This window comes from Corvus cornix, chromosome Z, assembly GCF_000738735.6.
Source record: "Corvus cornix cornix isolate S_Up_H32 chromosome Z, ASM73873v5, whole genome shotgun sequence".
Classification (NCBI taxonomy): domain Eukaryota; kingdom Metazoa; phylum Chordata; class Aves; order Passeriformes; family Corvidae; genus Corvus; species Corvus cornix.
In genome coordinates, this window is record NC_046357.1 from 37992823 (window position 1) to 38010903 (window position 18081).

At 39.1% G+C, this 18081-nt stretch overlaps 1 protein-coding gene across 6 annotated transcripts in view; it reads left to right on the top strand.

Moving 5' to 3' along the window:
• Positions 1–9631, top strand: part of AGTPBP1 (ATP/GTP binding carboxypeptidase 1) — a 65799-nt gene extending 56168 nt beyond the window's left edge. For 5 of the 6 annotated variants that reach the window (XM_039566573.1, XM_039566571.1, XM_039566570.1 and 2 more), the window contains one exon: positions 6122–9631. In XM_039566573.1, the coding sequence (XP_039422507.1) occupies positions 6122–6299 (178 nt within the window). In that variant the 3' untranslated portion in view covers positions 6300–9631. The remainder of the gene's footprint in view (positions 1–6121) is intronic. The other variant, XM_039566574.1, reaches the window with a different exon arrangement.
• The last annotated feature ends 8450 nt before the right edge of the window (positions 9632–18081 follow it).

Consider the following 18081-nt stretch of genomic DNA (forward strand, 5'->3'; position numbering starts at 1 on the left):
GGTAATGGTTACGTCTGCCTGGTGGATTAATTTTTCTGTAATTGAGTCTTGTGAATAATGAAAACTCCAAGTATGTCTTTTATGGGATGATTAAAATACTACTTTGAAAAAAATATACCATGTTAGTGAAAAGGTTTATTAACTTCTAATATGTTTGGAGCATTAATGGAAATGAAAGTAAGGTATAGTAAGGTATTATTGTTCTAAAAAATAGTAAGTGTCATAGCATGGCTTGGATGGGAAGGGACATTAAAGATCATCTAATTCCAACCCCCCCTGGCATGGACAGGGATGCAGCCCACTAGATGAGGTCGCTCAGAGCTCCATCCAGCCTGGCCTTGAACACTTCCAGGGATGGGGCATCTACAAGTTCTTTGGTCAGTCTGATCCAGTGCCTCACCACCCTCACAGAAAAGAATTTCTTCCTAATTGCTAATCTAAATCTCTTCTCTTTTAGTTTAATAACATTTCTTCTTGTTATATCCCTTTCTGACTCTGTAAGAAGTCATCCTTCCTCTCTCTTGTAAGTCCTGTTTAGGTACTGGAAAACCATAATGAGGTCTCTCTGGCTTTCATTCTTCAGGCTGAAGAACTCTAGCTCTCTCAGCCTGTCTTTGTAGGAGAGATGCTCCAGCCCCCTGATCTTCTCAGTGGCTTTGGCCCATGTCCTTCCTGTGCTGGGGACTGCAGATGCGGTCTCTCCAGAGCAGAGCAGAGGCGCAGAATCCCCTCCCTCACCCTGCTGCCCACACTGCTTTGGATGCAGCTCAGGACATGGTTGGCTTTCTGGGGTGCAAGCTCACACTATTGACTCATGTCCAGCTTTTCATCAGCAGGGCTGCTCAGTGACTTCTTCTCCCAGTCTGTGCTTACGTCTGAGATTGCCCTGATCCAGTTAGAGAACCTTGCCCTTGAACTTGTTGGACTTCATGAGGTTCTCTTGGGCCCAGTTCTTAAGCTTGTCCCTTTGGATGGCATCCCATCCTTCTGTTGTGTCAGTTGCACTGCTCAGATTTGTGTCATCTGCAGACTTGCTGAAGGAGCACTTGACCTCACTGTCTGTGTCATTGAGGAAGGTCTTAAAGGGCACTGGTCCCAAGACAGAGTCCTGAGAGACCCCACTTGTCACCAAGCTCCATGTGGACATAGAGCCTTTGACCAAAAGTCTCTGGCTGCATCCATCCAAGCAATTCCTTGTCCATCGAACAGTCCACTCATGAAATCCCCATCTTTCCAATTTGGAGGTAAGCATGTCCTGTGGACCATGTTGAAGACCTTACAGAAGACTAGGCTGATGACATAGGTTGATCTTCCCATGTTCACTGTTGTAGTTACTGCATCATAAAAGGCCATCAGATGGGTAAGGCATGATTTGCTCTTAGTCTGCAGCTGTGGAGAGGAGAACACTGTCTGTGCTCCTGATCCCTTTAACATCTTTCCGAGGGACATGAAATCCATTTTGATATTTCACAGTCTCATTGTTGCAGCCTCGTTCAACATGAAAGTGTAGGAGTGGTTGATAGTCCTCTTGTTTTACCAGTTTCAGTAAGCTCTTTGTAACATGATGAATGTGGCTCTGATAGGCAGCAAATCTTGCTAGAGAGGTTGGATGGTAAAAGGCTGCTTCCATGTGTCTCAGTGAGGATTCTCCAATAATTACCATGCTTCATGCACTTTTGGTGGCACTCATTCTCCTATGAATGGCTGATTGTACCAGTTTTGTACCATTGTCCTTTTCTTGTTCTTGGCTACTTATTGTGGAGATTTTCCAGCCTCATAGTGTCATATTTGTTATGTAGGGGCACACTGGTAGCAAGGGGAAAACCTCTTCCTTTTGCTCCAAGCAGAGATGAGATTCCAGTCTCCCTTGCCTTGCAAATCATCCAAGCCTGTCTCAGGGTTGGATGCTAACTTCCTCTTAAAGCAGCACTGTCTCCCTGCCTGTGTCAGTGCATAATACCACACATCAGTCTCCTGCTTGGATTGCCAGATAGTATTCTGCCTGATGAACTCCTCACACAACATGGCAGCCTGCACAAAAGGCAGGTTATCTAGCTGGGCACACTTACACGCATGACACCTCTGACTTCAGGGCCCAGGGGGCCTTTCAGGTTCTGGAGTTTCCTGCAGCTGAGGGCCCAGGTAGTTCTTCTAGTCTTCAGCAAGTCTATTTGGGTCTAGGCATATAACTGAGGTGGCTGTGGTCTCTCTTGGTTTTAGCCTGGCAGCTGCGATGTGTAACTGCTGTTTTTATTATAGAAGAAGACTGCTTCCTCTTCCTCCCCAGGTAGAATTAGTGGCCTCTTCTGCATGCCCTTCCTGGGGAACTGCTCACCATGTCCTGACCGGGGCACCACATCCCAGTCATTTGCACTCTGTGGGGCCATTTAAATCTGCTGGCAACACTCACACCATGTCAGACTCACTCATGAGAGCTGGTGGTTCCTGGCTGGCCTCTAAGTTCTTACTCATGTTTCCCCTGACTGGAGGCCCTGCCCAGCTTGGTCTAGTGCTCAGCCCCCAGAACTTACTGTGGCTGCTGCTGCTGTTGCCGCTATCACCACTACGTGTGCCTGGCTGACCTTAATAATTAAAGTATGTTTTAGTTAATAATTAAAATCCATTGTAGAAAACAGTTATATTAATTCTAAATTCAGTTTATTCAATGGCAGGTGATGGAGAAAATACTCTTTTAAATGAAAGAGATATTCTTAAAGTTATTCATAAATTTGAGGACCATAGTATTATATCAGGTTTATTAATCAAGCATTTAGGAATTCATCTTTTTACCCATAAAATGTTGTTTAGGTAGGATATACAGAACTTCAGAATTTCATACAGTATTCTCTTTTAACAGCCATGACTTCAAAGAAAATATACAGATTGTGGCATCCCTTACATTACAATACTGTAGGTGTGGGATAAACAAGCTCTGCTAATCTGAGAAAAATAATAGTTTCCTTTTGAAAGGAAAAGCAGGAGGTGTAGAAGTAGAGGAAGAAGGATTATTGAACAAGCTAATTAGAAAGAGCCCAAGGGAAAAGTTAGGAAATTAAAACCCATAGAATCAGCATGACAGCAGCTAAAAATATATCATCACAAGATACGCTGAGGGTGGGGAGCAGCAGGGAGGCAAATAAAGAATTTGATTAAACAGTAAGACATTTTTTCAGGTATTTGATTTCTATATTTCTTGTGATCCAGCCTCAGTAAAACAGTGGAGTAATAATTACACTTTGCAGATTCATGCTAACCTTTAGAATGGAGATTGCTGAAAAATTAAATATTCAAGGCTAACATTCGCTACATCAAAAGACAACATGTCATGGGAAAGCAAATATATGAGTGGTATGTGACACAGGTAGGATACAATGTTGTGAAGAATGAAAAGAAAGGAAAAGTGGAAAAAATAACCTTAATAAATATTACAGTAATGTTTATTTTGAGTAATAAACAACTGAGAAGTTATGGTGCGTTGCTCTGGATGGTAGTAGAAAGCTATGACTATTATGAAGCAGATTTCAGAGCAAGTTTTTATTTTAAAGGTTTATGTAGCTTTCTAAGTAAGATCTGTTTTAATCTTTGATCTATTCTAATGGTACTTCTCTTGAATAGAGAAAATAACATAATGTTGATTTTTGTTTTATTAAATGTGAAAAGCATCCCTCAGTTCTGGATGTATATGTGCCAGAGTAAAGGTCTAAAATGTGTTAGAGATTGACTTCTTATGACTGTTCATAGTGCCTGAATTTCTAGAAGTTAGCGGCATGCCTATGTGTTTGCACATACATGAGCAGGTAGAGCAAATGTATACAAGTATAAAAAAAAGTATATCGAATAAATATACTTGAGTGTTTTTCAAGACAATATAACATAGGATATATTCTATGAAGTGACAAGACACTTCAAAGAGGTGAACTGTGTGGTTTCCTTGTGTGTCCAGTTCTGTGGTTTTTTTCCGTAAGGTAGGCTTTGTTGGTTGCTTTCTCTGAACAGGATCAACTATATCAGTTTAAAATCCAAATAATGACATTTACTAAACAAAGTGGATAGAATTTTTTGAGAGCTTTACTATTCTATATTATACTTCACTAAGATGAATTTTTGTAAGTGATTACTGTAATGCATTAAACATTCCCTTGTCATTGGTTGAATAGTTCTCCTTGACATAGCTCATTGTAGTTTTATGTTTCAGTGTTCAGAATTATTACTTAATATTGGGTCAACATTCAGATTTAATGGCTCCATTGCCTGTGAATTATATAGTCTATTCTCCAACTGAAGTGTGGATTCCCTGCATACGAAAACTAATGAATCAGTACCTGTGTTAAGTGATTAGAAGCACAAATTGAAAAAATCTGTGGACTTGTCAGAATGTGATACATCTGGTGAAGTCCCTTTCATTTGTTTCTTTAAATAAATGAAACATTTAAACTTTTTATTTCCCCAACTTCTTTTTTCCTTAGAGGAAGTGTTGGTAGGTGGCGACTTCCTAGGGCAGAAAGCATCACAGGATGAAAGCACAAAAAATTTGTATTCCTTTGGTGGTTCCCCCACAGATGCTTCATGCAAAGCATGTATCCTTATCATATGTTGGGTTCCCCATATGTGAAATGAAAGAGACTTCTTAGCAAAGGTCCTGGTTATTTTCTTCACTCTTTGTCTCTCCTAAATTGAAACAATTGCATTTTAAACACCCAGTTCATTAACCAACAGTGGGTTATTGCCCTAGTTACAGCTTAAATAACCTGTGAAGTATTTTGTTTTGTGGATCTTTCTGTTTTGCATAGCTAATTGAGTACAGGCTTGTTTAGTGAACCATGATATAGATTGTTTTGAATGTAAATATTTTTTTCCTCCTAAGCTAGGGAATAGTTTTTCTCCCCAGTATTTGAATTAACTGTCAACAGTACAAAATGTTACAGTGTGGAATGTCATTGATGCTACAGGTAGAGGAAGAATACTGTGAAATCTATTTATATTGAGTGGAGATTGCATTTCAGATTTCAAGTGGTGCAGCTGAGCTCCTAAAGGGTCTTTAGAAAGAAGCAGTGATTAGTCCTTTTAATTACAAAGCCATAGCCAAGCTAAGTTTTTGTATACCTTAAGAGAAAATTCATTAAAATTAGTATGCAAATATTTCTACGTGTTCTGTATGATGTTTCTCAATAAGAACATTCTCACTGTTTTGTATGAGTTCTGTACCATTTGATTATTAGGTAAAATGCATTACAAAACCTTCCTAGGACTTAATATGAATGTAAAAATACTTTTGAATTATTTAGGAGTACTTAGTGCTTTTAAGCAGATAGCTTTTTATGTCCCAAGTGAGTAAAACGGGGTCTAGAAAACACTTTTCTGCCTCCCCCCTCACTCCTTCCCCTGTCCTAGGGAGGTGAGAGGATCAGAAAGTTGTATTTTAACCGTTTTCCAGTTAACACTAAAGGTGTTAATCCTCCTATTCTGGGGGGCCATTAGTTAAGGACATAGACTATTCTGTGGGCAGAGCATCAGTTCCCTAAATTCATTGCCTCAGACTTGGCAATGCTTGACAAATTTTAAGTTTTACCTGCATACAAATGTGTGAGAATCTGATAGGAGTTAAGTGATTCGTGTGAGAACTTAATTGTAGGTGTAACCATGACTCCCTTGTTCTGTCATCTCTGATATGTATCAAGTAATTGCTTTCAGTGCTTTTCAGTAAAGCATGTGTTTCAGTAAAACACAAGAGGTCTGTTTATACCCTACAGCAATGGCTGTGTCCTCTTGTAGTTGGGTTCTTCTTCAGCATCTTCTGATACTGCTGTATTTGCATGAAGTTCTTACAGGCCTTTAGTGTAGTGGATTTGTCGTGGCACATTTGGATAATGAGTTGTGTATGACTGACTGATTAGTTCAAGGCATTACAAGCTCGGGTTTGTCTCTCAGTTGTTTTACACGCAACTAAAAAGCCAGTTCCATTTCAGGTAATCTGCCCTTTATCTGAGGTAATTTTTGGATAACTGTGTGTCAGGAGAGGGACAGGGCACATGGTCTGAACGTGTTACTTTTCCGAAATATTACCAAAATATTACCAAGTAGTACTTTTAACATGATTCATGGAAATTCTTGTTTGTTATAGCCCCACTACATATGTTTTGGATGAAGATGAGCCTCGCTTCCTTGAAGAAGTTGATTACAGCGCAGAGAGTAATGATGATCAAGACGTTGAATTAGCTGATAATGCGGGTGATTATGAGGCAACTAATCAAGATGATGGACTTTCAGACTCAGATTCAACTAGGTTACTTCTTTCTTGAACCAGCTTTGCCGCCAGTAATAGAAAATAAAGTATCCTGGATTTCCAGTCATATACTTCCTTGATGTTTTCTTAAAAGGGGATAAGCTCCAGTTAACACAAATAACTGGGGCCTGCATAGCTCAAGGATAGTAAATTTTTCTGATAAACTTGCATTTGTTTTATTTAAGGAGTTCTGTGTATTCTTTAAGCCCTAAATAGATGAATTTATTTACCAGTTCATTTTCTACTAAGTAGTACTGCATGGCATTTTGTGTCCTTAAACCCTATCTTCAGAAAAATGGATTATAATTTGTAGTGTGTCAGACAGTACACAAACTAATTACAGTACAGAAACTAATGTTTTGTGGTACAGTTCTTTGAGTTGCTTCCTGAAAAATACATATGTACAGGTTTTCTAAATTAATTTGTGTATGTCTGTGTATATGCGCGTGTGTATACTGAGGTGAAGGTTATTTTTCGACATTATTTCAAAGATACTTGATTGTGTTTGAAGCAATGTAGTGCCTGGTCTGAAACCATTCAATAATTACTAAATTAAAAATGAGAACATGATGTATGAATTTTTGCAGTTGTTTCTTGCTTCTGATGATTTTGTGGTTTTGCCACAGTATTAAGCGAAAATTCTTACTAATGTCTATTCAGAGTTCAGGAATTTTGCACAGTGACCAATGCAGCCTGTGCTTAGAAGAACTAGACTCTTGTACAAAACTCACCCATAAAATAGGCATGATTTAATATGAAGAAGTTTTCTTGTTAAGTGTACATGTCTACAAGAAGAGGTCAGGTATGTACACTCTGTATATTCAGCTACACAGATGCTCCATTTTTCTTCTTGAATATGCACGTAAGTTTAAAAATGTGCACTTTACCGGAGGCACAGTAACTATTTACCCAGTTCAGCTGCTTTAAGGGGGATGGTGCATTTCGGTTTAAACCTTTTTTGTCTGATTGCAACCTAGTGCTAACTCTGCTCTGATGAGGAGATTGGACTGTAACTTCCTGAGGTCTCTTCCAGGCTGAATAATTATTCTTTGGTTCTGTATTCTTCATGTTTAAAGTCAAGCTGTCAGATATGGGATTTACATTTCTTCATCTTCTCCTGTCATCTTCTAGTTCTTATTGCCTCTTGCCTCTGCTTAAACTAAGATCTAATAGAGAAATGAAGATAGGTGTAGTCAGTGGTTTACAGAATTGACATGTTTTGCAATGAAAAATACTTTTCAAAAATTATTTTTACTTGATGTGACCCAGTTGTGGCATTCATTTTCTTCTGTATGTGCAAGGGCTTTAAGAGCATGAAGAATAACATTTCTAAGTTATAGCAGGCTTTTAACTGATAAGGATTTTGTGTATGTTTGTTGTTCCAAGTAAAACTGTATTTTGGAGGGGAAGGGTGCCTTCAGTAGAGGGATAAAAAATAATGAAATTTATGAGAATTAACTGTATCAGTGATTTTCAGCCAGGAGATGGATTTGCACCAGGATCTGTTCTTTCAAATTCAGCATTGTTTGGTAATGCCTGTCAGTACCATCCTGATTCTGAAATTGAGGAAGGGGTTTTGATCCCTTGTTATATGCTGCTGTATTTTTGTTTAAAGGCTTAAATTTATATTAATAAAAATGCAGAGAGATGTAAGGATGGAAAACATGGAAGAGCTGGAAGCATTTAGTCTTGTCCCTTTATAAGTTTTTCTCTGTTGTGAAAATTATCTTTCCTTGTGTTCTGTGAACTTCTGTAAATAAGAAAATTTATTTATTACCCTATTGAAGAAGAGCCCTCTGCATTGAAAGTAGAGGAATTTGTTAATCTGTCAAATGGAAGAATTAACCTTACCACAGAATTTGAAGTATCTGTCAGTCCAATGACAGCAGTTCAGAATGCTCATATTGCCCTGTCAGTCTTATACTACTTATCTGCATAAATAGATTTTCATCCTTAAGGACTCCTACTTCAGGTGGAATAGTATTCATAAATAAAATTATTCATAAACAATTTCACTTAAGTTTCAGAGAATTCAGGATGCCACATGTCTGTTAACTCCATTGTGCATGTCTTCTTGGGTTTCATTTGAATTTGTATTAATCTTGGAACACTATTTTTGTACTACTGGCAAGACTAGAAATATACTTCATCCATTTAGAAAGAATTGTGGCTTAGTAGCACAAAATTGTCTTTTCCTCCTGAGTACATATGCATATTTGTTCTTCTCATGCCTCCTACAGCTTTTAATCTGTGCAAAGAAAGAGTTATCAGTTGCATAATGTCTCAGGATAACGTGTTTATTCATTAGATTCTAAAGCAGTTATGCATTGGATGTCACTTACATGTTAGATGTCACTGGCAGCTGTTGTTCTGAACTTCTACCAGTGCAATTCTAATGCAAGAGATGAAACTGTCGCTATCTTACACATTGTTGAAAATTCAAAGGTTGTTACTTCTTAAACATTTTCCAGTACTTGCCTGTCGAAAGGTAAAGTCCCCATTCGTGCTCACAGGGATGCCAGTTCTTGGGAAGAACTGCTGCAGTGATACCTGCTCCATAGTTGTCCTTTCTCTGATACCTGTTGCCATTGTTGCAGTGGTGTTGACAGACACATGCTGGTGCCCCCATTTATGTGTTCTGGTGGCAATCTGGTGTTTAGCTGAAAATGGAACAGCTAACACTTTAGCACGCATTCCATTCTGTTTCTGTGGCATTCACCCTGAATAAATGGGCAGAATGATAACAAAGAATGGCAGCATCTTGGACTGTCACATGTCAGTCATCGAGCATGGTCTGTCCCAGACTGTCTTTATTCTATGCATTGTCATTTCAGTGTGGCTTTGGTTTAAAATGATGCTGTTTGCTGTAAGCATGACTGGTTCTGTATAGGCAAAGAACATATCCCTAGATCTTCCTCCGGTAATAGCAACAAAGAAGACTATCAATACTAATTACATCTGTGTTATTTACTGTCTTGCTTCTACCTAATTGCTGGACGATGAATCACTCTATTCCTGTTCTTGAAATAATTCAAGTTGCATCACAAATTTTGATACTGTGTCTTCACTGGTGACATCCCCTTATAACTTACAGCAGTTTGTGCCAAAATCTTGCCTGGTCATTTTTCAAGGTGGATTGCTTTATCAGCCTGACTTATCAGGGAGTTTGGTTTGAATCTCAAATAAGACTGCAGAAGCAGTAAACGCTGTTCACAAAATGCAAAAATACAAGGTTTCAGATAATATCTGTTGTAATGCTGTGATAGATATAATTGTTGCAGTGTTATTATGCATGCCCCAAGTACCAATACTTACTAATAAAAATGCATAATAAAGAATTAATTGCAATCTTTTGGTTCCCTGTTACTGGTTAGTGATGATTAAGGATTTCTCATCCAAGCGTTTGTAGCCATGTTCTACCTGTAAGGATAGCAGTGTGCTTAGCATTTTAAAAAGGAGAATATTTTGTTCTCTGTGAAATTAAAGTCAGTGTGCTACAGGCTTAGAGTAGCATTTGCATATTAATTGACTGAATTATAACTATCTAAAATTTTTTGAGATTCAGCAGCGTTTGTAAAACTTAGGATGACACTGGGTGAACCACAATGAAGGTGAAGGCGGAGCACACAGAAGAGCCTTCTGATGAGAGTCTTTCCTTCCCACACAGTTAAGTCTGATCTAGGAAAGGCACAAGTTTATTTGTCAATAAGTCATACCTTTACAATTCAACTCAGACTACAGTTGAGTTATGTTTATTATATATGTTTTTGTAGTGGCAATTTTAAGATTTCAGCAATTTTTTGAGGGAAAGCTCAGGCTAAAGTGAGATCTAGTTTTATGCAGCTGTCTGAAAAGAGCAAGTGATTACTAGGAATCACTAATATAACTTTTGCAAATACATTTGCAGGTTATTTAACTACACCTGTCATACTACTTTAAGTTGAACAGCTTCACAAACTTTGTTGTCTAAACAGTTTTAAGGATCTACAGTAGTCACGGTGACAAATTAGGGTGTCTTTCTTTGATCTCAGTGTTTCTAAGGTCATCAGGATAAGTCATTTGAGATGTGAGCTCACATCTTGTTTGCTTATGTAAACTAAATCTAGGTTGCTTTGAAAGATGGGCTTATAAATGCCAAACAACTGTGACACCTAGTAAAGAATACATTGTCCTGGCTACTTTTAACAGTATCACGTAAACAATTCATCTAGTTCCTATACAGTACTTCATAACTATGAAAGACACCACTGTATTTCTTTTTGTTAGAAAAAGTTAGGTGCTGTATTTTTTTGCCTTTTTTAAAACCAAAAAACCCCAAACAGAACAAAAAAAAATCCCACCAAAAATTTAGTTAGTACACTCAGTACAGTTCTTACTAGAGCTCTTACACAGCTTTTGAAGCAGTTCAGAAAGAATTTGGTGCAAAATAGGGGTTATCATCAAAGGAAATGGCACACCTAGGATTTATTGATCCAAGTTATGTGGTTATGAAATACCAACCAGGTGCTGCCTCTTGTTGCCCCTGCAGCATTCTTACCACAAGATGTTTGTGCTTAGTGTGTGCCCTTCTTTCTGGCATGGGGTTATTTCTCATGCAGCTTTTTTCATGGCAGATTGGAAGAATATATACTAGTGGCACCTCATTATTACATAACTACTGTAAATTTTCACTGGGCTGAATGCTAACTAATAAAAGAATCTGACTAATAAAATTCCACAATAGTACTTCCATACATTAAATGCTGCTCTTAACATGGAGAGGGGAGATTGACTTTAAATGACCTGAAACAGGACTTCTCTTTGCACTGTCCCTCCAGACTTACAAAGTTAAGATAATGAATTAGTAAGGTAGCATAAAATGCTCTCAGATGATAGCATTGCATTCATGCTCGTTTTGTTCTCAAAAGAAAGTGGGCATAAGATTTCAGTACAACCAAGACTTGAAGCACAGTGTAAGGAAGACAAATGATCTTTAATACTTTGTCTAGTAGTTGCTTAATAGTACCATATTTACATAAATCTTAGTGATAGTCCAGTTGACCCCTCGGATTAAAATGGTTGAGTTGTACATTTTATGAAGACAAACAGAAATTAGATGTCCTGCACAAACCTTCAGCCAACGGTCTGCCTTAATACTTGGCTTTGATCATCATCCCACACAGTTTAGTACCTTACACTGCCAAGTGAAGAGTCCCAAACTGGGTCAGACAGTATTCCAAAAAAATAAATGCTCTGGGTTTTTGTCCTTTGAAGTTGGTCGCAGAAATTTCCGATTCTCTGCAACAATCATACGCCTGTTCTGGCTTTTGCGTAATCACAAAAGACAAGTTCAATTTAAAAGGACTTTGTGCTTGTGTATACACTTTTACACCTGTTCAGTTTAATCCATGTCTGCTCTAGGTTACTTTGCTCTTCTAAAGCATCCAGTCTAGTCAAGTCAGTCCTTTAGCTTAAGTGATGAGCCAGTGACATTTTCCTCTTCTTTTGGGTCTAACCTCACTGTTGACAAAACCTTTCTGTTACTAATCCCATCAGTCAGTATTGCTTGAAAATGCTGCTGTTATCAAATGTACACTTGATTGTGTTCCAGAATGAGAGTCCCCAAATCATCTCTTTAAGTACAGTAGCTCATTTGTCATTATGTCAGGTACTTGTTCCTTTTGTCCAAAGACTAAATGTGTAGAACATAAGTAGATGATATTTTAAAAGAATAATTTTTCTGATTTGTGAGTGAATTCAGAGACATATTAACTCTGAAAATCCCTTTATGCTAAGTACTTGGACCCAAAACCTAATAGGGAAATAGATAAAATCTGATGTACTCATGCAGGGGGCCTCCTGGTCAGCTAATTCTATAAGCAAGCCAAGCTACTTGGCATTCCTTCTCACACAGCTTCCTGTGTTGAGAAGAAAATGCTGTCCGTCACAGCAGAGGAAGAAGTCTTCATCTTGACATCGTCTACCTTGCTGCATTTGCCTCACAAACTCTAGAGACTGGTGGGCACATTTTCCTCTGCCTCTCAGCTGTGCTCTATGGTACAGTGAGAGGGACAGAAAGATAAATTACAGCTAGTCAGTATTAAGGGTTACACAGACTAGTGCTTAAGAAGATCCACGCTCCCGCATGACTTGTCCACCAGGGCAAGGCGGCAATGGGCAAAGTGCCCACAGGCAATGAAGGAAAATGTAATAAGAAGAACACAGTACCATTTGGTTTCTAGTCTGTGAACAGTAGAGGCAAATGGGTCCTGAGTAATGACTTGGCCACCTGTGAAATCCCTTTCCACAATTCTTGTGTGAGCTTCCTACCGCACCATAGCTGGGGGCCCTGATGGGGCACTGGTGCCTGAGCTGGGGCCAGGCTACTGGCACAGATGTGAGAACATCCCCACAGTGGTATGAAAGGTAATGCTGGAGGTGTGAGCAGGGTTGTCGAGATGGGGTCATTGACCAATCAAGGATTCAAGAAAGAGAACACCAGCATAGAAATGTTGGGGAAAGCCGGGCAACAGGTAGGTAGGAGTCACTGGCTGAGCCATTGGTGCCAATGGGTGCCAGTGGGTGGCAGGTGTCTCTCTGTGGGTCTGAGCATTGCATGGAAGCCCACCTTGCACACAGGACCAATGCCTGCCTGGACTCCAGAGCATTCTTGAAGTGATCAGCAGACTTGGACTTAGAATAGCAGATCACTAAATCCCAGCTGCATTTTGTCCATGATAGGCAGTGAGTAAAAACACAGAATCATAGAATTGTTTCAGTGGTAAAAGACAGCTAAGATTAACCATTAACCTGACAGTGCCAAGTCCACCACTAAACCACGTCCCTAAGCACCACATCTGAGCACCTTTTAAATAGCTCCAAGAATAGTGACTCAAGCACCTTCCTGGGCAGACCATTCCAATATTTAATGATCCTCCCTAGTATCCAAAAAAAACCTTCCCTGATGCAACTTGAAGTAATTTCCTCTTGACCTGTCACTTGTTACTTGGGAAAAGAGACTGATCCCCACCAGGGTACAACCTCCTTTCAGGTATTTGAAACCAGGATCAAACTACAAAGTCATTCCTGTTAAATTTAGTGATTTACATCACAAGGATTTATGTTCACACTTAGCAGGTGCTCATACAAATGGAATAATACAATTGGAGTCCAACAACAAAACTTCAGAAGCATTTTCAAATTTGAAGGTAGAAAGAATGTGTCTGAGATCCCAACTTTGTGTGGGAAGCCTTATGTGTTGATTGAGCTCTGGGGTTTGCAGGAAGAAACATTTATGCCAAGTGTATCTGCTGGAGACTGATTAACTCTCAGGAAATTTGAAAAGACATTTTCTCATTCCCAGCTGAAAGATTTGATATCTCTCTAAGTGTTAAGGATTTAAATTGTTCCAAAAGAGGAAGAGAAGAGGTTATGATATGGTAAAGTAAGGATATGGCAAAGGGATTTAAAAAGCTTAAATGTACTTATTTTTAATGGATAAAAACAAGAGGGAGAGGGGGACATGACACAGTTTAGGTAAAACAAATTCTGTATAATTTCTGTGATCACTAAAATTCTGAGTTTCTAAAATTTAGTTCCTCAATGAATTTTTAAGCTAATAAAATTTTGGTGTTGTCTTGATTGGAAAAAAATATTCCTGGTATGCAGGGAGAAGAAGCAGTACAGTACTGTTTCCTGCAAAAGACCACTTAACCACGTTAAGGCTACAGCCATGTACAGCTTGAACTCTAGCCTGTTTTCTTTTTTTTAGTGACATCCTTGAAAACTTCTTTTGTAATGTAGGTCAGTGCATCTTCCAGCCCAAAGTTGGTAAGATGGGAAGGGAATTTATATTACGTCATGTAAGGAGAAAAAATTTTGATTGCTATAATAAGAGCTGTGATTACTGGTAGTACACTTAGAATGCATTGCCTGATAGTATTACATATGTAAAAGGTTCACATGCCCACATGATGCCAGTTGTTATAATAATCCTCTGAGAAAGGGGAATTATAAAACCATATGTAGTGGGTTCAGTTCGTAAACCGGGCAGAAACACCATTTAGAGTGTAGTGGTTTTGGTCCAAAATACTCATTACTTACTTATTTACCTTCTGTGAGATAAGAATTAGGAGAAAGCAAAGCAGGCAAAAAATTAAAAGAATATAAAGAAATTTATTAACAGATCTAAAAGAAGGAAAAAAATCAGACCATACCTTCAGAACTCTTCTCCTCCCCTCACCTTTCTCCCTTCTCCCGCTGACAACGCAAAAAGACAACCCTTGAGATTTTCAGTCTGTTTACCACTTCTATGATAACCTTGTTTAGTTCATTTAGGGAGAGGAGTCTCTCTTGCTCATGCTATGGAGACATTTCCACAAGAAAGAGTTCTCTCATGGCTCAGTATCACAATGAGACAGCCGCCCGTGTTGGTTCTCTGCTCGCATGTGAGAGTTCCTTCCCCCAACTTGCAGATTTTCCCACAACTGCTTTTGAGGGTCCGATCTTGAGCTACTGGGGTACCATTTTAAGGTTGAGCTGTTCAGAAACAAAGGTTCTCTTCACCCATCTCTGGGAGCATTTTTATCTCTGGAAATAGAGGCCCTTCCCTGGGAGAAAAAGGGTCCTCATCATCTGCATCTCTAGGACTATCTCTGGGAGTGTCTCTAGGAACAGAGGTCTTCTCCTTCCGATTTGGAGCAAGAGTCCTCATCGCTTCCATCTCTCCCTGTTCAGACTTCTCATCAAATTACAGCTGCTTCAGCATTTGCTTATTCCAGCACAGGTGCTTTTGCTCACAGTTGCAGTTTGAACACTCCACCCCCCATGCTTTCATGAAATTACAACGGGTACTCTTGATATATCACAGTCCATCACCACCATGGCTTTACAACAGAATTTCAGCTTTAAGCATCTCCTCTTTGTCCTCCCTCAGGGTTTCAGCTCTTCCTTCTTTACTTAATGTCTGCAGGCTTCATCTATTCTGGAGGAAACTTACAGCACTAAAACAGGGTTAATCTCACCCAGGCCTTGCAGCTGGAATTCACTTATCACTGTTGGTCACATCATCTTTGCCGGGCAGCGGGGCAGCTTCAGCTGAATCTTCAGCCACACTGGAGAGGGGGGCGGGGTGTAGAGCCGGGCCGCGCCGTCTGCACGTAGCAGGGCTGTGGGGGGCCGCGGATGGAGCAGGGCCGCACGGCTCCAGGATGGCTGTGTCCTGGCCCGGCCCAGGCCGAGCAGGGCCCAACCCGGCCCCGCTGGGCCACATGGGCCCCCCCAGTTACCTGTCCCAAGGCCAGAAGCAAGAGAGAGCTTTCCCGGGGTTTGTTCATTCTTAAATGTGGACCACAGAGGCGTGTCAAGCTTTTTTAAGTGGCTTAAAAAATTGTCAATATTCAAACTGGCCAGTTGATAGGTTCTGTTAGGTCATAGAGAAAGCTGTAAGCACCTCTTTGCAAGAGAATTGCTTCCGTAGCTATGCTAACCCATGAGGCTGTGAAAAAGCAGCCCACATGACATTCTGCAGAGTGTAGCATGTTTCAAAGCTGCAAGACTGTTCTGAGGAGAATCTGTGTCTTATTTTTATACATAGTTCCTGTTTCTGCATCTGAAATGTCATTATTTTCACCATATACCTGTCTGCCAGTAAATATGTTTTTACAAAATAAACAGCAGAAGGTTGCACACCAGCACTGTGCAAGTGTTGCAGGAGAAAGCCATGTTTGTGGACAGGAGGCTTTCCCAGCAGCAATGAGTGGCAAGTAAAGGTCATATTTATATTATGTTTCCCTGGATACTCTCTTTTTGAATGGGTGTCTTTAGTGATGAGGCAAGCCTTGACCTAATGGAGTGGTGAAGGAGGTGTCTTTCAACAGGTATTGACTGTGAAATGCTAGCAGGAACTATTAAATAATACTTAACCTTCTTTCTCTGGTTTGTTTTCATTTACTCTGTTGTATTGAATAGTCAGCAATTAACCCATCAATAAGGTGGTACCAGAGGTATCTGTGTGGTAGCAAAAATATCCAGTGTGTTTCTTTAGACTGACACAATTTCCATGTTAATATCTTTCTTTTCTCACAGCCTGGAAAAGATGTAGGATCTGCACTACAGAACCAGGGAAAGGGTTTGTAACCTTGCCTATGCCATTAGCAAGTGTTGACAGCTCTAGGAGAGATATGAGGAGCCATTTAGCCTACCCACAACATAATTGCCCCTAGTAGAAAGAGATTTTTTAAAACCATGCAGCAAAAGAAGCTTGATTTGTTTCCCTTCGTTAATTGACCGTATTTAGTCAGTGTATGCAGATGTTGCTGTTTTCAATATTTAATATCTTCACTTAAATGAAGTGCTGTGGCGGTTGTATCCCTGTAAGTCCGGTGCTGCAGTTTTTCTGTCCTATTAAATATTCTGTGTTTGCTGTGTCTGAGCTTATAAGTGGCCACGATCCTCTTGTATTTCCAGGTGGAAATGGTTACAGAGACAAGCCAGTGAAAACCACGATGCCTGTTAAGACTTAATCGGTATGCTAATGATGTGTTAAGCTGTTAGTGTGAGTTCAACATTAACAGGTAGGAATCTAAACAATGGAAGGGCAGGACAGAAGCCCTCTATTACTTAGACTTTGTTAAATAAAAATACAGTGGTGAATATCACTGTATTTAAAAAAAAAAGTCTAAGAGTTCTGCAAGGAACTTGAGGATTTTGGTTTCAGAACACCTTGAGTAGTGTGAATTTAATGAGGCAGGAGATCCTGCACTGAACAGCAGGTACAAAATAACATACTGAATACACTCATTAAGTGTACAGAGTCTCTTTCATGCAGTGAACAAGGCACAGATGTAAGGGGAAAAAAGTTTATACCTAAAGATTGCATCATATTTATGAGCATAATAGGGCCTGAAGAAAGTCTGTACAGGCAACTTTCAAGTTGTTGAATGCAGCTTTATTACTACACTAATGCAATTTTTTATGGAGCACACGGTTAGGTCTTTCACTGCATTTCAGGAACCAGTAAATGCTGTTTCAGTCTTACTGTCTTCAAATGATTTCATCAAGTTATATATGTTGAAAAAAGAAGAAAAAACCTGACAAGAGCTTTTTCATTTCTGTACTAACATATGAAGAGCACACAGACATTTTGACAGGGTAACTGTAAAATACTATTAATTTATTTACATAATAAAAAAGCTCAACATTCCCTAAAATATTCCCATGCAAGAATTCAAACTCCTTTTTTAATCTCATGCTTATTTTGAAAGGAAAGAATGCAAAATAATTATGTTTAAAGCAGTATGAGAAATAGTAACTTGCAAAAAACAAGCTTATCTCCAGTGTTAGATCCCCCACTTCTTTGAAATATAAATTGCTTTTATTTTAAAATTTTTAAAAGAGCTGTTATTCATGCTTTTGTTTGCTCTTTATGTCAAGGCAAAATGGGATAATTGCTTTATTCAACAGACCTTGGGAAATACAAAGTTCCAAAAAGCAGAAGGAGGATTGCAAACTTGAAGTTTGTGTTCGAAGTTTGGAATCGTAATTGAAATTATGAAAGTAACTCTCTTTTATGTCACAAACAGATTTTAAAAAATATCATTCATGTCCTCTTGAGCCTAGAAATGGACCACAGAGAGAATTAATTTTGGCATGTTTGTAATGTAAACATGCAAAAGAAAATTCTTGTCTGCCATTTATTTTTTTCCCTACAGCAATTGCTAAAAATACCAGAGAAATACAGAAAATATACAGATATGGAAACACAGCTTTTTTGTGATTCAGCATGGCTAAAAACACAGACTGGGATCATAAGTAGCTTT